Source organism: Lagopus muta, chromosome 2 (genome assembly GCF_023343835.1).
Source record: "Lagopus muta isolate bLagMut1 chromosome 2, bLagMut1 primary, whole genome shotgun sequence".
In the NCBI taxonomy this organism is placed as follows: domain Eukaryota; kingdom Metazoa; phylum Chordata; class Aves; order Galliformes; family Phasianidae; genus Lagopus; species Lagopus muta.
The window spans coordinates 4,730,558-4,744,514 of NC_064434.1; the positions used below are offsets into that span (position 1 = coordinate 4,730,558).

Sequence of the window (13,957 nt, forward strand, 5' to 3'; positions counted from 1 at the left end):
TTCGTAGTCCAGATTTTCAACACTTGTATAATTTTTTAACTTATTTTAATTGGCATAAACTCTTGAGAAAGATTCTTTCCTGCTTTGTGAATCTTGAAATGACTTCTTCAGATACCATGACATGATTCATTAGGGAATGGTATAACTGAGATCAGTCACTACAGAATCAATATTTCTCTGGAGGGTTTTTCTATTATTAATGTAGGTATGATGCAACACATTTTGTTCCTACAATCTTTACTAAATGAAAGATGTTAGGGTGCTACTAGATGTTGGGAAAGATGTTGGGAGCTACTGGGAATAGGTGAACGGTTGGACTGGATGATCTTGAAGGTCTTTTCCAACCTTGGTGATTCTATGATTCTATGATTCTAGGGTAGCTTACCTGCGTATACAGTGCTGCATGGTTGGTGCCTTTAGCATAGACCACAGACTTCACTGAACCTGAACGGGGAAATGTTTTAGCAGAGTTTCAGGAATAATCAAACTGGTGTGCAGAAGGTGAATTTGAGATGTTGGCAGAGTGCACTTGCTCTGCTAACGTGATCTGCAGTGCTGCAGACACCAGCTCTGTAGCCGTAATGAATGGCTAAAGGGAAAAGAGCAGCCTTAATTAAACTTAGATGAGGAGTAAGCAGGCAAAGTGCAATCCATGGCACTTTCCTTTTCCCTATATCCTACAGAATGGATTTTGCCTGTTTGAAAGTAGACCAGCTCTTACCCTAGCTTTTTAATCTTTTTTTGCTTACAAATGCATAGCTGGAGGCATTGGTTTGCAAACATCTATTTTTGCAGCCTGGGATCCTGGAGCAAGCACTGCCCTATTGTGGGGGTCAGCAGTCACAGTGAAAGATGCCTTAAAATGGGTTCACTGCAAAAGTGAAACTTTTCCATTTGAAAAGGCATCGGTGCTATTCTTCTAGTGATGCAGCTCATTTGCTCACGGACTTTGGTGATGGCTGCTTCTGTTTGTCAGCAGTATATAAATACACGCTGCTCATGTACAGAAGGGTTCCTGCCCTAAGGCGTGTTGTTAATTTATGCAGACAAGAAGAACTGGGAGGTGGTAGGCAGAAGCAGCCAGGGGACATCTGTCGGTTTGCAGAATAGCAGGTCTTGTGAGAAATGAATTGCAAGGATGGGGATTGAAGGGAGATGAGGAGAGCTGCTTGTCATCCACTTGGTTGCCTCGTGGAGAGCTGCTGGAGAACATCGACAAGGATTCACATAGCAGAAAAGAAGAAATAAAAGCAAGGAGAAAATACAACCGAGGAACGGGCCTTCGTGTAGGAACATGAAGGGTTTGTTTTCAGTCGCTGAATTCATAGGAAATAAATAACTCTTCAGCAGTGCACATTGTGTTCAGAGTGGGCCCAAGTAGCACGATGTTAGCCAACATAATACAGCACTATCAAAACTGAGATAACGTGTTTGATTTGGCAGTGGTTTCTATAAAGTACCCTCCTGGTTGTTCTTCTACAGGTGTTTGCTTACGATCACTGCTTTTGGTCTATGGATGAATCTGTCAAAGAAAAATATGCAGGTAATATTTGCTGTAGCTTTGTGCGTGTTGTCTCCGAGAACAAATGGTCTAATTATAATGCAGTATTTGCTAAAGGGCACAGACCATATGGCATGGAATATCTTTCCCCAGTATGACTGCTTGTTGTCAAAAGAAAAAGGAAAAACTTAAATCATTCCTGTTTTTCTTTTCTAAAGATGATGATTGGGATAGCAATAGGCATTGCTACCCATCTGCAGTGCAGGAAATTGAGAAATCCATCACAATAATGGGTTACTCATATTTACATTTATATTTTGAATACTGTTCTAAGTGCATCATTTTAAAAGCATCAGATCAGTTTCTTTCCAGGATATGAGGAATATTACTATAATACACCTGTTTGTTTTCCAGTTCTGATGAGAGCATCTTATTAGAACTTAATAATTGGAGTATTAAAAAAGCCTAATTTAATACAGGAGTATTTAATTAAGAGATTCTGGGGTATTATTGGCATATTTTGGCAAACAGATTTGGTTAGATCTGAAGTATGTTAGAACTTAACAGTTGGTGATCTTTTCCTTTTTTCATATTCGTTACCTTTTAAAAGTTGTATTTAGTTTAGCTTGTTTCCATGGATTTAAAAAGAAATAAATAAAGGATGCCAATGTCTGTAATAAGTAGTAGTTCAGCGAAGAATTGAGTGTGATATACAATGGGTTTATTTGACCCAAACCATTTAGATAGGCACAGCTATTCGGAGTTCTGATGGGAGAGTTTGCGTGCATCAAGTCTTGAGTTGGCTTGAGTGTAAAGTTATGGACTTAATGAGGGAAAGGAAAAGCAGTGTTTGGTATGTGAAATTCACAGAATCATGGATCCCTTAGAGATAGAAGGGACCTTTAAAGTCCACCTAGTCAAACCCCCCTGCAATGAACAGGGACATCACAGCTAGATCAAGTTGCCCAGGGCCTGGTCCAGCCTGGCATCAACCACATCTTGGGGCAGCCTGTTCCATCAGTTCTTCAAGAAGTGGTAACCCTACATTTTGCTAATGCATACGTCTTTCGTATTACCTCCCACGTAGAGGTGATTTCTTCTCTGCAAAATCACATTTGGCAGTAGTTAAAATGTATGGGTTGAGGACATGTTGAGGTGCTGTCATTCACCAATGGGTGAATTCATGCAGCTGGTAGTAGATTTTCTGCTGATAAAACTTCTGAGCATGAAGATTGCTAGCGTGCTGTTGTAAGCACATACACATATATGCACAATAATCATAGATTCTGAGTTTTGTAGTAGTACACATCTGCAGCATATCTACCAGCTGATGTCTGTGCTGCTGTTAAGAGAGCAAATACTGAATGCTAAATAATTTATTTAGGCAAGAACAGCCAAAAAAATGCTCTTTGCTTTTACATAATTATTGAAGAATTCAAAACAAGAAATAAACACTCTCCCACCTTTTACAATGCTAGCTTGTGTGCTTTATTTCTTAGGTCAAGATGTTGTTTTCAAGTGCCTTGGAGAGAATATTCTTCAGAATGCCTTTGAAGGCTATAACGCTTGCATCTTTGCCTATGGGCAAACTGGTAAGTCCCTTCAGAATGTGTGCAAAACACTGACACACAGGTTGTTAATGTTCTGAGTGGAAACTTTCCATGGCTATAGTGACATTATTTCAGGAGAAATGCCTTACAACACAGGCATTTTTATGTTGTGCAAACATCAGAAAATGTTTCTTCTCTTTTCTGACATTAGATACGAGGTGGACAGGATGAGAAATGCTTGTATCTGTTGCTGGCTACCCTTATTTTTCACACTTTGGATTGTTATCTTTGATTGTGACCGTCCTTGAGTTCAGTGCATTACCCTTATTTTCTGCCTCTGCAGTCAGAATAAGCTTTAATAATCATCATTTTAAATGTAATATGCAAAAATGAATATGCTTGTCCAGCTGATTTTTTTCCTTGTGACATGCATGTGGGTATCAGTGGGTTGTCCTCTATAGCAGAACTATCTGTCTGAAAGTCTTCTCTGTTTGATCTAAATTACTTGTTTTTCTTTTCTTTTCAATTGTATAGTTTTTAAGTGATGATGTTCTGGTTGCTTTAAAATAGAAAACTGCACAAATGTCTTTCACTAAAATGCCAGGTTTGTAATATTATTTTTTTGTCTTCTCCGCATTTGCCTTCCTCACAGCAAAAACCATTGTATTGCACGTTCACTAATTATAAATTCAATCACACAGGATCTGGAAAATCATACACAATGATGGGTACTGCTGACCAACCTGGATTAATCCCTAGACTTTGCAGTGGTCTCTTTGAAAGAGCACAGAAGGAAGAAAATGAAGAGCAGAGTTTTAAAGTGGAAGTATCCTACATGGAGATATACAATGAGAAAGTCAGAGATCTTCTTGACCCGAAAGGGTAGGTAATGTGTGTGTGAACACTGTAGTATGCTGTCATACACTTTTTTTTTTAACATACCAAATTCATTGAATCGTAGAGTCATAGAATGGCCTGGGTTGAAAAGGACCACAATGATCATCTAGTTTCAACCCCCCTGCTATGTGCAGGGTCACCAACCAGCAGACCAGGCTGCCCAGAGCCACATCCAGCCTGGCCTTGGATTCATCCAGGAATTGCCTTAACGGATCCCCTCTAAGGCATTTGGGTTGGATGATTTTCTCTTCCTCCTCATGTCAGTGTCTTTTTATTTTAAATAAAAATAAATCAGTAAGGCTAAAAGCGTGGAGTAAATTCAGTCTAATGCCAGCTTCTCTGAAGTGACAAAAATGTCTGTGTCAGCATTGTATGTGTAGATGTAAGGCTTCTTAGTTGCTTTAAGTCCTTGTTCTGTGCTTTATTTTGGTAACTGTAAGACCACCATGTTTGAGATCTATCATTGAGAAGCTGATTGTCTGTAAATGTTGTCTTACATCAGGTACATGCTTATAAATAACTTTTTTTTTTCCAACCAGAAGCCGGCAGTCATTAAAAGTTAGAGAACACAGTGTTTATGGTCCTTATGTAGATGGGCTATCCAAACTAGCTGTTGCTAGCTACAAGGTAAGGATCAGTTTTATGAAAGGCTTGTGTTGGCATCCTGTACACTAGGGTACTGTCCCTTAAGCAAAATTATTAACCTACTTCTAATTGCCATGGTAAATGTGGATTTTAGAGAAGAGAGCTGTACAACTGTTGTACTGTGATCACTGGGGAAAACAGAGTCAATAGCAGAAACTTATTTTCATTCTATGCTGTTCAGTAACTCTCAAGGTCATTGAGCTATGTAATGTAACAGCTTTCCTCCCAAATTTAAGATGAGTATAGCGTATATTAATGAGAGGTGTTGAGTGATTGATCACAGAACCAGCAGTTAGCATAGACAGGCTTTCAGTATCGCTTGTTGTCACTTTTTGTTACCTACAAGTAGCATGCAGGCACACTGGAAATACAAACAAGTGGTTGTTTACATGACAAGTACTCATTAACATTGCTTGAAACTTTCCTATTGGGCAGTACTATACCTAATTGGGTAGCAAGTATATGTGTATGAATTTATAAAATGCCCCAGTTTTTAAGAAGTACTGATGTGCGATGGGAGAAATCACAAAATCATAGAATGGCCTGGGTTGAAAAGGACCACAATGCTCATCCAGTTTCAACCCCCTGCTGTGTGCAGGTCACCAACCAGCAGCCCAGGCTGCCCAGAGCCACATCCAGCCTGGCCTTGAATGCCTGCAGGGATGGGGCATCCACAGCCTCCTTGGGCAACCTGTGCCAGTGCCTCACCACCCTCTGGGGGAAAAACTTCCTCCTAAGATCCAACCTAAACCTCCCCTGTCTCAGTTTGAAACCATTCCCCCTTGTCCTATCACTAAAAAATATGGGGTGGAATTCTGCCATTTTAGCAAAACATGAGAACAATGAAGTCCTTGCTTTTGTAGTCTCTCCATGTATTTATCTACCTCTCTTTGTCAGTTTCTGTTCATAACAGATACGTTGCATGCATTTCCGTTTTATGTTGCCCAGCAGCTTTGCATAATTCAGCATACCGAGTCAGAGTTTTCTGTGGTGTGCTTTTAATTGGTTTTGGTTTTCTTCAGCATCATCTACCTAGGTGGGTAAATAAAAGCTCTGAAGAGGTGTTTTACAAGAGCATCCTGAAACAGGGGAGCTACGTATTTCCTAACTACTGCAGTAGCTGAATTTCACAGCATTGTTTAATTTCTAGACTGTAAAGGGAAGATAAAAGTAGTTGTTTGTTTCTCACATTGTATGAATAAACAGTGAGAAATGAGGTGGAAGATGCTTGCTAGATTTCACCAACATGAGATTGCTTTGGTAGATAATTGAAAAGCATTATAATGCAGGTTTGCTTATGGCTGTGAAAATTGTGTCTAGGACATCGAGTCCTTGATGTCTGAGGGCAACAAATCTCGCACAGTGGCTGCAACCAACATGAATGAGGAGAGCAGTCGGTCCCACGCAGTCTTCAAGATTATCCTCACCCACACACTCTATGATGTGCAATCGGGAGTAAGTAAAACATGTTATAAAGTCCAAATGTTAAGTCTGGACACGTGTCTTGTGCTTCAGTGTATTTCATGGGCTATGACAATGTTGAGTGGAAAAGATCTCTGAAGGTGTTTTGCTGTAGTCTCCCATTCTCATTGTTAGCACTGGACTAGGTTAGCTAGGTTAGCTAGGTGACCTTGTCTAGCAGAGTTCTTGTACTGCTCACGTGCTGGCAATCAAATGTAGAGAAATCAGTGGGGGAATCATGTAGGGAAATGTGGTTTTTTGCAATGGAAAGCAGAAACGCAGGTCCAGAGTTGGAGCAGACATACTGGAGGGTGGAGGAAGCATCTCCTAATCCTAGAATCTAAACAAATGAAACTTGCTTTTAAGCAACAGTTTGTAGTACAGGTTTGGAGGAGAGAGTAAATGCATAGTATTTAGATGGAAGACAGGAGTACAAGAAGAACAATTGAGAGTACATGTGTCAATCTCCTTCAAAGGATTATTTCATGTAAGTACATACAAAGGATCAACTTCATAAACAGAAATTCTTGCTAATTTCAAAGTGTGAAAAATACATTTATATGTAAATATTATTTAATCCCTTACTGAAAATGTGAGAAACTAAAATTGAAATTGATCTCTGATACCAAAAGTCTTACGCTTGTGCTCAGGCAATTCTTTAATGTCTCCAAAGCCTTGACAAAATGTTGGCTGTACCTGGAGCAAATATGAAGAGTGCATGTGTACATAATAAAGCTGAAGAAGCACTTAGATTTTCTTCTCCTCCTCACCTCATTCTCCCATAATCCTCTTATGCAGACAGTTTTCCTCGTTCCCTGTTAGGAATTCTTCCCCATTTGCACTTCAGATAGTCAGACTATGCTAAACTCCCTGGTCTGCCACAACTTGCCTTTTTGTTTTTCCTGTGGCAGTACTGCATGCTGAATGTTTTGCTGTCTGGTCAGCTTGGATGCAAGTTGGTCATTTTGATTGTATTTACTGTGTCTTTCAGTGACCACTATGTAAATTTTTGCAATCCATTTCTCTGGTTTCCTGTCTGCTGGTCATTTCAGTCCTGGAAATGACCATTTCACAATGGCCTGACACTTACATTGTATTTTGAAAGTTTGGAGCAATGTTTTTGGAAGCATATTGATTGTAATTACCTTGTTCATTTAGCAAAATGTAGTACTTTGCAAGTGTGATAGTGAGGTACTTCTGTAATAGATCCTGCAAAAGAGATGATGTAACCAAGTGGTTCTCAATGACCACGTTAGCTCTTCAACTGTAAATTGCTGCATGAAATTTATGGAGTGTTTCTGAATGCCATTTTGGGTCAAGTGAGATAATTGGCAAGAATTATGAGGAATAATGGAGATTTATAACAAAATCCGTCACAGAATTAAAACACATACCAGATGCTATGTGTTAACTCAGATGTTGCTAAGGATATAGGAGACTTTTGCAATTATAACTATTTTCATATATTATGCTAATTGTCATGTTCATTCCTACTCACTGAAAATTGGGGATGAAACTTGATATAGAATCTGAGATTTTTGGATGTTGTTTTCACAATCAAACAAAGGCAGAGACTGTAGACCCCATGGATTCTTTTGATGTGGCTCCTTGGCCTGTGTCCCCTTCTTGATTTAACGTTTGACTGATGTGCCCTATGTTCCCCTCCTCTGGAGATGTCTGGAAGACATCTGACTTCATACCCTCCTGTTTTCATAGAATCATAGAATCACCAAGGTTGGAAAAGACCTTCAAGATCATCCAGTCCAACCGTTCACCTATTCCCAGTAGCTCCCACTAAACCATGTCCCTCAACACAACGTCCAGCCTTTCCTTGAACACCCCCAGGCTCGGTTTTCTGAGCTAGTGAGTTAACACACCATATTGTTCAATCTGTAGCAGGGCTACACCAAGACACGAAGCTTGATTTTTGCTTGAAAAACTGTTGTCAAACCATGTAACTTGATTTTAGTGGTGAACGAATGATAGCTGTTCTCTGGTTCCTTTTGCAGACGTCAGGTGAGAAGGTGGGCAAGCTGAGTCTGGTGGATTTAGCAGGTAGTGAAAGGGCAACTAAGACTGGTGCTGCAGGAGACAGGCTGAAAGAAGGGAGCAACATTAACAAGTAAGAGTTGGTGATTATTTCTTCTCCTTTCATCTTTGTGATTGTGACTGCTAAATGTAGTATCTGAAACAGGATAAAATCAGTGTCAGCTTTTATAGCCTTTTTTCTTCTTCCCCCTCTCTCTCCATCTTGTATTCAGGACTCTCAGATGTTGAATGAGATCTCTGCCTATTTAAAATAGCTGGCATCTGTCTTTCTGTTCTTGTGTTCCTGCAACTACTGCTTAATTGCATGATTATTAAGGCTGAAAACATGTATTGAAAATGAGCAGTTGAGTTTCTGTGAGAAAAGAAGGGTTGAAACTGTACAAGAGGCTTTCCCATTGGAGCTCATTTTTTGAGAGAAAGGGGCAGTCTAAATATGCATTTGCCCTATGAATATTTACACTTGTTAATGGCTGCTTGTGTTCTTGGTGCAGATCCCTTACAACTCTTGGACTGGTTATTTCTGCCTTGGCAGATCAGGCTGCTGGCAAGAACAAGAACAAATTTGTTCCTTATCGTGATTCTGTGCTCACTTGGTTACTTAAAGTAAGTACTTCCATCTGTTATTAAAAAGAGAAATAAAAGAGAGGAGAAGAGTCCCATTCATTGAAACAAAACACTATTCTTTTGCCTTATTTTCTGTTCTTTTTTAATTTTAACTATGCTTGTCTTTGGAAAAGTAGCTGGATAGAAGCCATTGGTACCTTCACAGACTGAATTTCTTATCTTCTGCTGATGTGTTATGGCCTAGAGAAGAAGGAATTTATCTTTTCTGGGTCAGTTAATGCACAGCTTCACACAGAACCTTGGGGCTGATTTAATTTGGGTTATTGCCACACGTAACTGAATTTTACGTACTGGCATGGTTACCTTTGAGGATTTTGATTAAAACTATTAGCTTTTTCTTAATTGTCCAATATATTTACCAATATACTCTACTTTTGTCAGAAGAGTGTAATTGCAGTGTAATTGCAGAGCGTTATCCCAGTTACAGTCTGAGGAACAGGTCAGAAGGATTTTGCCATTATATTCATCCAAAATGGGCATTGATTTCTCTTCCTTTGGACTGTTTGATAATATGGGGGGAAAATATAAGCCTTTATTGTGATGGCCCTTGAATCTGTGAGGTCTAAATGAAAAACAGAATTGTTAAATACGAGTTTTCTCTATGTCAAAGTAAAGGGCAAGGTCTTTTTTTGTTGTTCTTCCAACTTCCTACATGCTGTGACCTTAAAAGCATGTAGCCTCCTAATTAAAGTTTTGGAGTGCAAATTTGATTTTAGGCATAGAAATGTTCTGAATTTGTCCAGTTCTCTGAATGAGTGGCAAACACAAATGTAGCCACTTCTATGTAAAGAAAAAAACACAAAAATCCAGCACAAAACACCTTCTAGTAAAGGTGGTTTTTCTTTTTTTGTCATATTTTACCTGATGCACTTGAGTGATCAGAAGAGACTTAGATTTTGAAGGATCATTAAGAGAAGTATGGTATACAGAAGATTTGTTATCAAATTGTATCAACACGAACCTCTTGTCCTCCCATTTTGCTCAGAAGCTCTGTGTATTTTGCTGACAGCTGCTATGAAAAATGTAATTTTGAATCTTTAGATTTTTATGTTTCTTACACAGAAATCTTGAAGACTGGGCTAGCTTACCTTAAAAATAACTGCATGCACTTATTACCATTCTGTTTGTAATGACTGCAAGCCCAGCCTTTCCAGGGCTGATTTGCAGACATTAATGAGAAACTGGTTTACTATTCATCTACCTTTCTTTCTTAATGTTGAGGAAACCAGTGAAATCAGCACAACGGTTTTATATACAGAACTTTATCAGGCAGTCTGCTTTTGGGCTTGAATAGCCACCAGTACAAGAGAAACTTTACCCAGCTTATAATGGATGTATTGTGAATAGGATGTATCACTGTAACAGCTGCCTGTGGAGTTGTGATTTAGATGGTGAGTTAATCCTATTTTGGAGCCAATTAGTACAGTTGATATGGCTTTATTTGGAAGCAGTGTACCTGGCCAACTCCCCAATACCTTCATCTTTTTATGCAGATTTTTTGCAGAGTGCCATTTCTAATCTTTGCAAGCTGTTGGAGATGAGTCCTGGCTTCTGGATAGGCAGAAATCCCATCAAATGAGTTGTGCTCTCATCGGGCTCTTTAAACTTTTCATTAGATGCTTTGGAAAAACATTTCTCTGTTACAGCGTGAATCCCTGCAAGGCATGTAAATTGAAATAATTTGAAATAAAGAGTGGCTGCTCCTCAGATGCAGAAAATGTGGAAAGCAGCCAGAAGGCGATTCTTGCTGCTTGACCTCTCTATAAATATCATTACCTGCAAGTTTTAGCCATGCCAGCATACCTCACTGTGCTGAACACAATGCAAATGGGTTTATCCTCCCTAGCTGAAGAGGTGACAGAACCTTTCCATGAGCAGAGACAGCAGAGTTCTAGCAGTGCAGCAGTGAAGCAGCACCAGCTTGTGTGGCCAGTGCTTATCTGACCACTGAAGCAGCCAGGCTGCTGTCAAATGGTTTTAGGCATCACACAGCAAAAAAGTGTCTTAATGACATACTTAAAGGGCTGTTTTAATGATTGCTAGGAAAAGCTGTGTGTGTGCTTTGTAATTGAAATGGTTAGACAAGCAAGCTAACGTAGTCACGTTGCTCTAATGGCAGTGCATGACCTAGGTTTCATGGGTTATTAAAGATGAAAGTTAATAATGTGGTCCTTCTCAGAAAGGGTTGTTGAGGAGAAAAAGGAAAATGTAAGAACAACAGATTTGCTGCAAAATTTAAAATGAAATGTTTTATTTTCTGGACTAGCCAAGACTGCAAAATGTAATTTTGCAGTCAGTAGATAAATGGAATGTGTCTTTCCTTCCCCCGCATCCTGACACACTGCCTTGCAGGAATGTGGTTTCACGCCCTTCTTCTGACAACCAAATTCCAAAAGGGCAATTTCTGACATAACTGGGTTCTGATTTGTGAGCTGTGTGAGTAGGGCGGAAGGGCCCATTTTGAAATGGTTACAGAAGTAAAATCAACTGTATTGTTTAAGAGATCTTCAAGTAATTTAAATAAAACATGTATTGAATTGTATTGAATTCTGAATTTGTTACGATCCTGCCTGAGCTCCTTGAGTATGACATTCTGTAAATGTGCTAAGGAAATAAAGGGAATTGCAAATAAAAATGTTACTTGATTTACAGGGCTTAGAATATTAACAGTGAACTGGGGAGCTCAACTGAGGAGCTCTGAGAAGTACATTGCTTTTACTAGTTGCTCCACTCCTCTTCCAGCCATTATTTGCTGCCTAAGTTCACTGTCAGGTTGAATAAAACCAAAAACCAAAGAAGCATTCTGTTTTAACTTCATAACCGTGACCGCTTTCCAGGACAGCCTTGGTGGCAACAGCAAGACTGCCATGGTAGCGACAGTAAGCCCAGCAGCAGACAACTACGATGAGACCCTTTCGACACTCAGGTACGCAGACCGGGCCAAGAACATCGTAAATCATGCTGTGGTGAACGAGGACCCCAATGCTCGCATTATTCGGGAGCTGCGTGAGGAGGTGGAGAAGCTGAGAGAACAGCTCACAAAAGCAGAGGTAACAAATGTTTGTCTTGGCTTGTGTCCGAGCCACGTAGACCTCGTTTCAGAACTTTTTTACTGAGCTTCTGAAAGCAAAAGCCACAGAACGTTGGTGCATGATACCTACAGGAAATCTCCCTTCGTGCTGCTTCCACTTTGCTTTGGGTTGATGTTGAAATATGGGTGATAATATGAGATACCAGGTTCCCTTCAAACACTCAGTTGAGCTGTTCTGTTTTTATTAGGGGATACAGATCAGAAAAGCAGGATGAAGAGGGAGGCATGGGGATGGGGTCTAAGGATTGTGCCATTTGTAGGTAGAGCTTTGCTTGTGCGTTTTGAGAATTCACTGTAGCTAATTCCTGCAAGATGTGAGTTGACTTGAACAACGTTTGCTTGCTTACTAGTTTTTACCATTCTAAACTGAATCTCTTACAGGCATTAGACAATATAATGGATATCTGCATAGATTCCTCCTTGAAATTGGGAAGGCAACGTGGACTAAATGCAAGTGCAGTGTGTGCTTGCAGCCCAGAAGGCCAGCTGTGTTCTGGGCTGCATTAAAAAGGGGTGGCCAGCAGGGAGAGGAGGTGATCGTCCCCCACTACTCAGCTCTTGTGGGGTCCCATCTGCAGCACTGCGTCCAGGCCTGGGGCCCCCAGTACAGGAAGGACGCGGGTCCGTAGGAAGGCACTGAGATGAGCAGAGGGCTGGAGCAGCTCTGCTGTGAGGAAACGTTGAGGGAACTGGGCTTGTTTAGCTTGGAGAAGAGAAGGCTCTGGGAAGACCTCATTGTGGCCTTCCAGTACTTGAAGGGAGCATAGAAACAGGAGGGGGAACGGCTGTTTGTGAGGGTGGATGGTGATAGGACAAGGGGAATGGTTTTAAACTGAGACAGGGGAGGTTTAGGTTGGATCTGAAGAGGAAGTTTTTCCCCCAGAGGGTGGTGAGGCACTGGAACAGGTTGCCCAAGGAGGCTGTGGATGCCCCATCCCTGCAGGCATTCAAGGCCAGGCTGGATGTGGCTCTGGGCAGCCTGGGCTGCTGGTTGGTGACCTGCACACAGCAGGGGGTTGGAACTGGATGAGCACTGTGGGCCTTTTCAACCCAGGCCATTCTGTGATTCTGTGATTCCATGAAGGCCAATAGCTAGAGCAATTCTGAGTTCTGTTCTCCAAAGTGACAAAGCAGTGCTGATATAATCTGACTGTTGTAATCACAATTTTTCTGCATTGTACAGTATTTGTCTCTTGAGATTTGCAGGGAATTCTGGTTATGATATTACAAGTGTCTAATGAATTTTGGATTGTTCCATTTGAGCTAGTGAATGTGCAAAGCATCCAGTAAGTGAGCATTGGTTTCTTCAAGGTATCTCATGTTAAATATTTAAGATTTCCCCTAAAATATGAACAACGGACTCTTGAGAAGCTCAAGTACTCCCTATTTGTTTCATCTGTGAGCACTAATGCCAAAATAATGGCAGCTGTCCAAAACAATGAAGTAGTGTTTCCTAAATATGAAGTAATAAATATTTCCATTGCTAAGTATTCAGATCCCACCCCACTTGTCATTTGAGCAGCATTGACAAAGAGCATGGAAAAAACTGTTTAGTTTGCTATCAAGAGGCTGCACAGTAAAGGTCAAAAAGCACATGTTCTTGTTCTCCTTTCAGTTTGTTTCTTTTGTTGCCCATCAAATTGTTCTTACAGAAATGGTGCATAATGGTTCATTTTTAAAATGAACAAAAGCAGTGCCTCATTATGATAGTCGAGTTACATTTTCAAAGCTCATTTCTAAATATAGAGGTCAATAAGTAGGTATTTTTCTTCTTTTTTATGTCGCTGTCCTTTTTGTTTCCTAAGGAGCCATGGCAGAAGAGAACTTGGCAGTTGACTTTTTTTTTTCCCCTGAAGAATAAGATGTTATCCTCTTTTCCCCTTTTCTTTTTTAGTGCACTCATTTTGATCTTTTCTTGTTGGAATTAATGAAGAATGATAGGTTGATGGGCATTGCATAAATACCTACTATCCAAACAGCTTCATATTGTTGTGGTGAAATAATGATGTTAGGAAGCCCATAGGATTCCTGTTTAGGATAGTGCAGAAAGAATATGCCAGTACTGAGACTGGCAGAGGTGAATGTGTAGTGTAAAAACTTTGCCCTCTTTTATATCAGCTTTGGAAAATGCATGTATAG

The 13,957-nt window shown here is 40.2% G+C and overlaps 2 protein-coding genes across 7 annotated transcripts in view; one reads left to right on the forward strand and one right to left on the reverse strand.

The window, feature by feature from the left end:
* HMBOX1 (homeobox containing 1) overlaps window positions 1–13,957 on the reverse strand; it is a 728,731-nt gene that overhangs the window by 522,027 nt on the left and 192,747 nt on the right. The gene's annotated exons all lie outside the window — the stretch shown is intronic.
* Window positions 1–13,957, forward strand: part of KIF13B (kinesin family member 13B) — a 125,535-nt gene that overhangs the window by 49,675 nt on the left and 61,903 nt on the right. For all 6 annotated transcript variants that reach the window (XM_048937290.1, XM_048937292.1, XM_048937291.1 and 3 more), the window contains 8 exons: window positions 1,483–1,543; window positions 3,001–3,093; window positions 3,753–3,933; window positions 4,488–4,575; window positions 5,914–6,048; window positions 8,064–8,176; window positions 8,595–8,706; window positions 11,565–11,777. In XM_048937290.1, coding sequence (XP_048793247.1) covers window positions 1,483–1,543; window positions 3,001–3,093; window positions 3,753–3,933; window positions 4,488–4,575; window positions 5,914–6,048; window positions 8,064–8,176; window positions 8,595–8,706; window positions 11,565–11,777 — 996 coding nt within the window. The remainder of the gene's footprint in view (window positions 1–1,482; window positions 1,544–3,000; window positions 3,094–3,752; window positions 3,934–4,487; window positions 4,576–5,913; window positions 6,049–8,063; window positions 8,177–8,594; window positions 8,707–11,564; window positions 11,778–13,957) is intronic.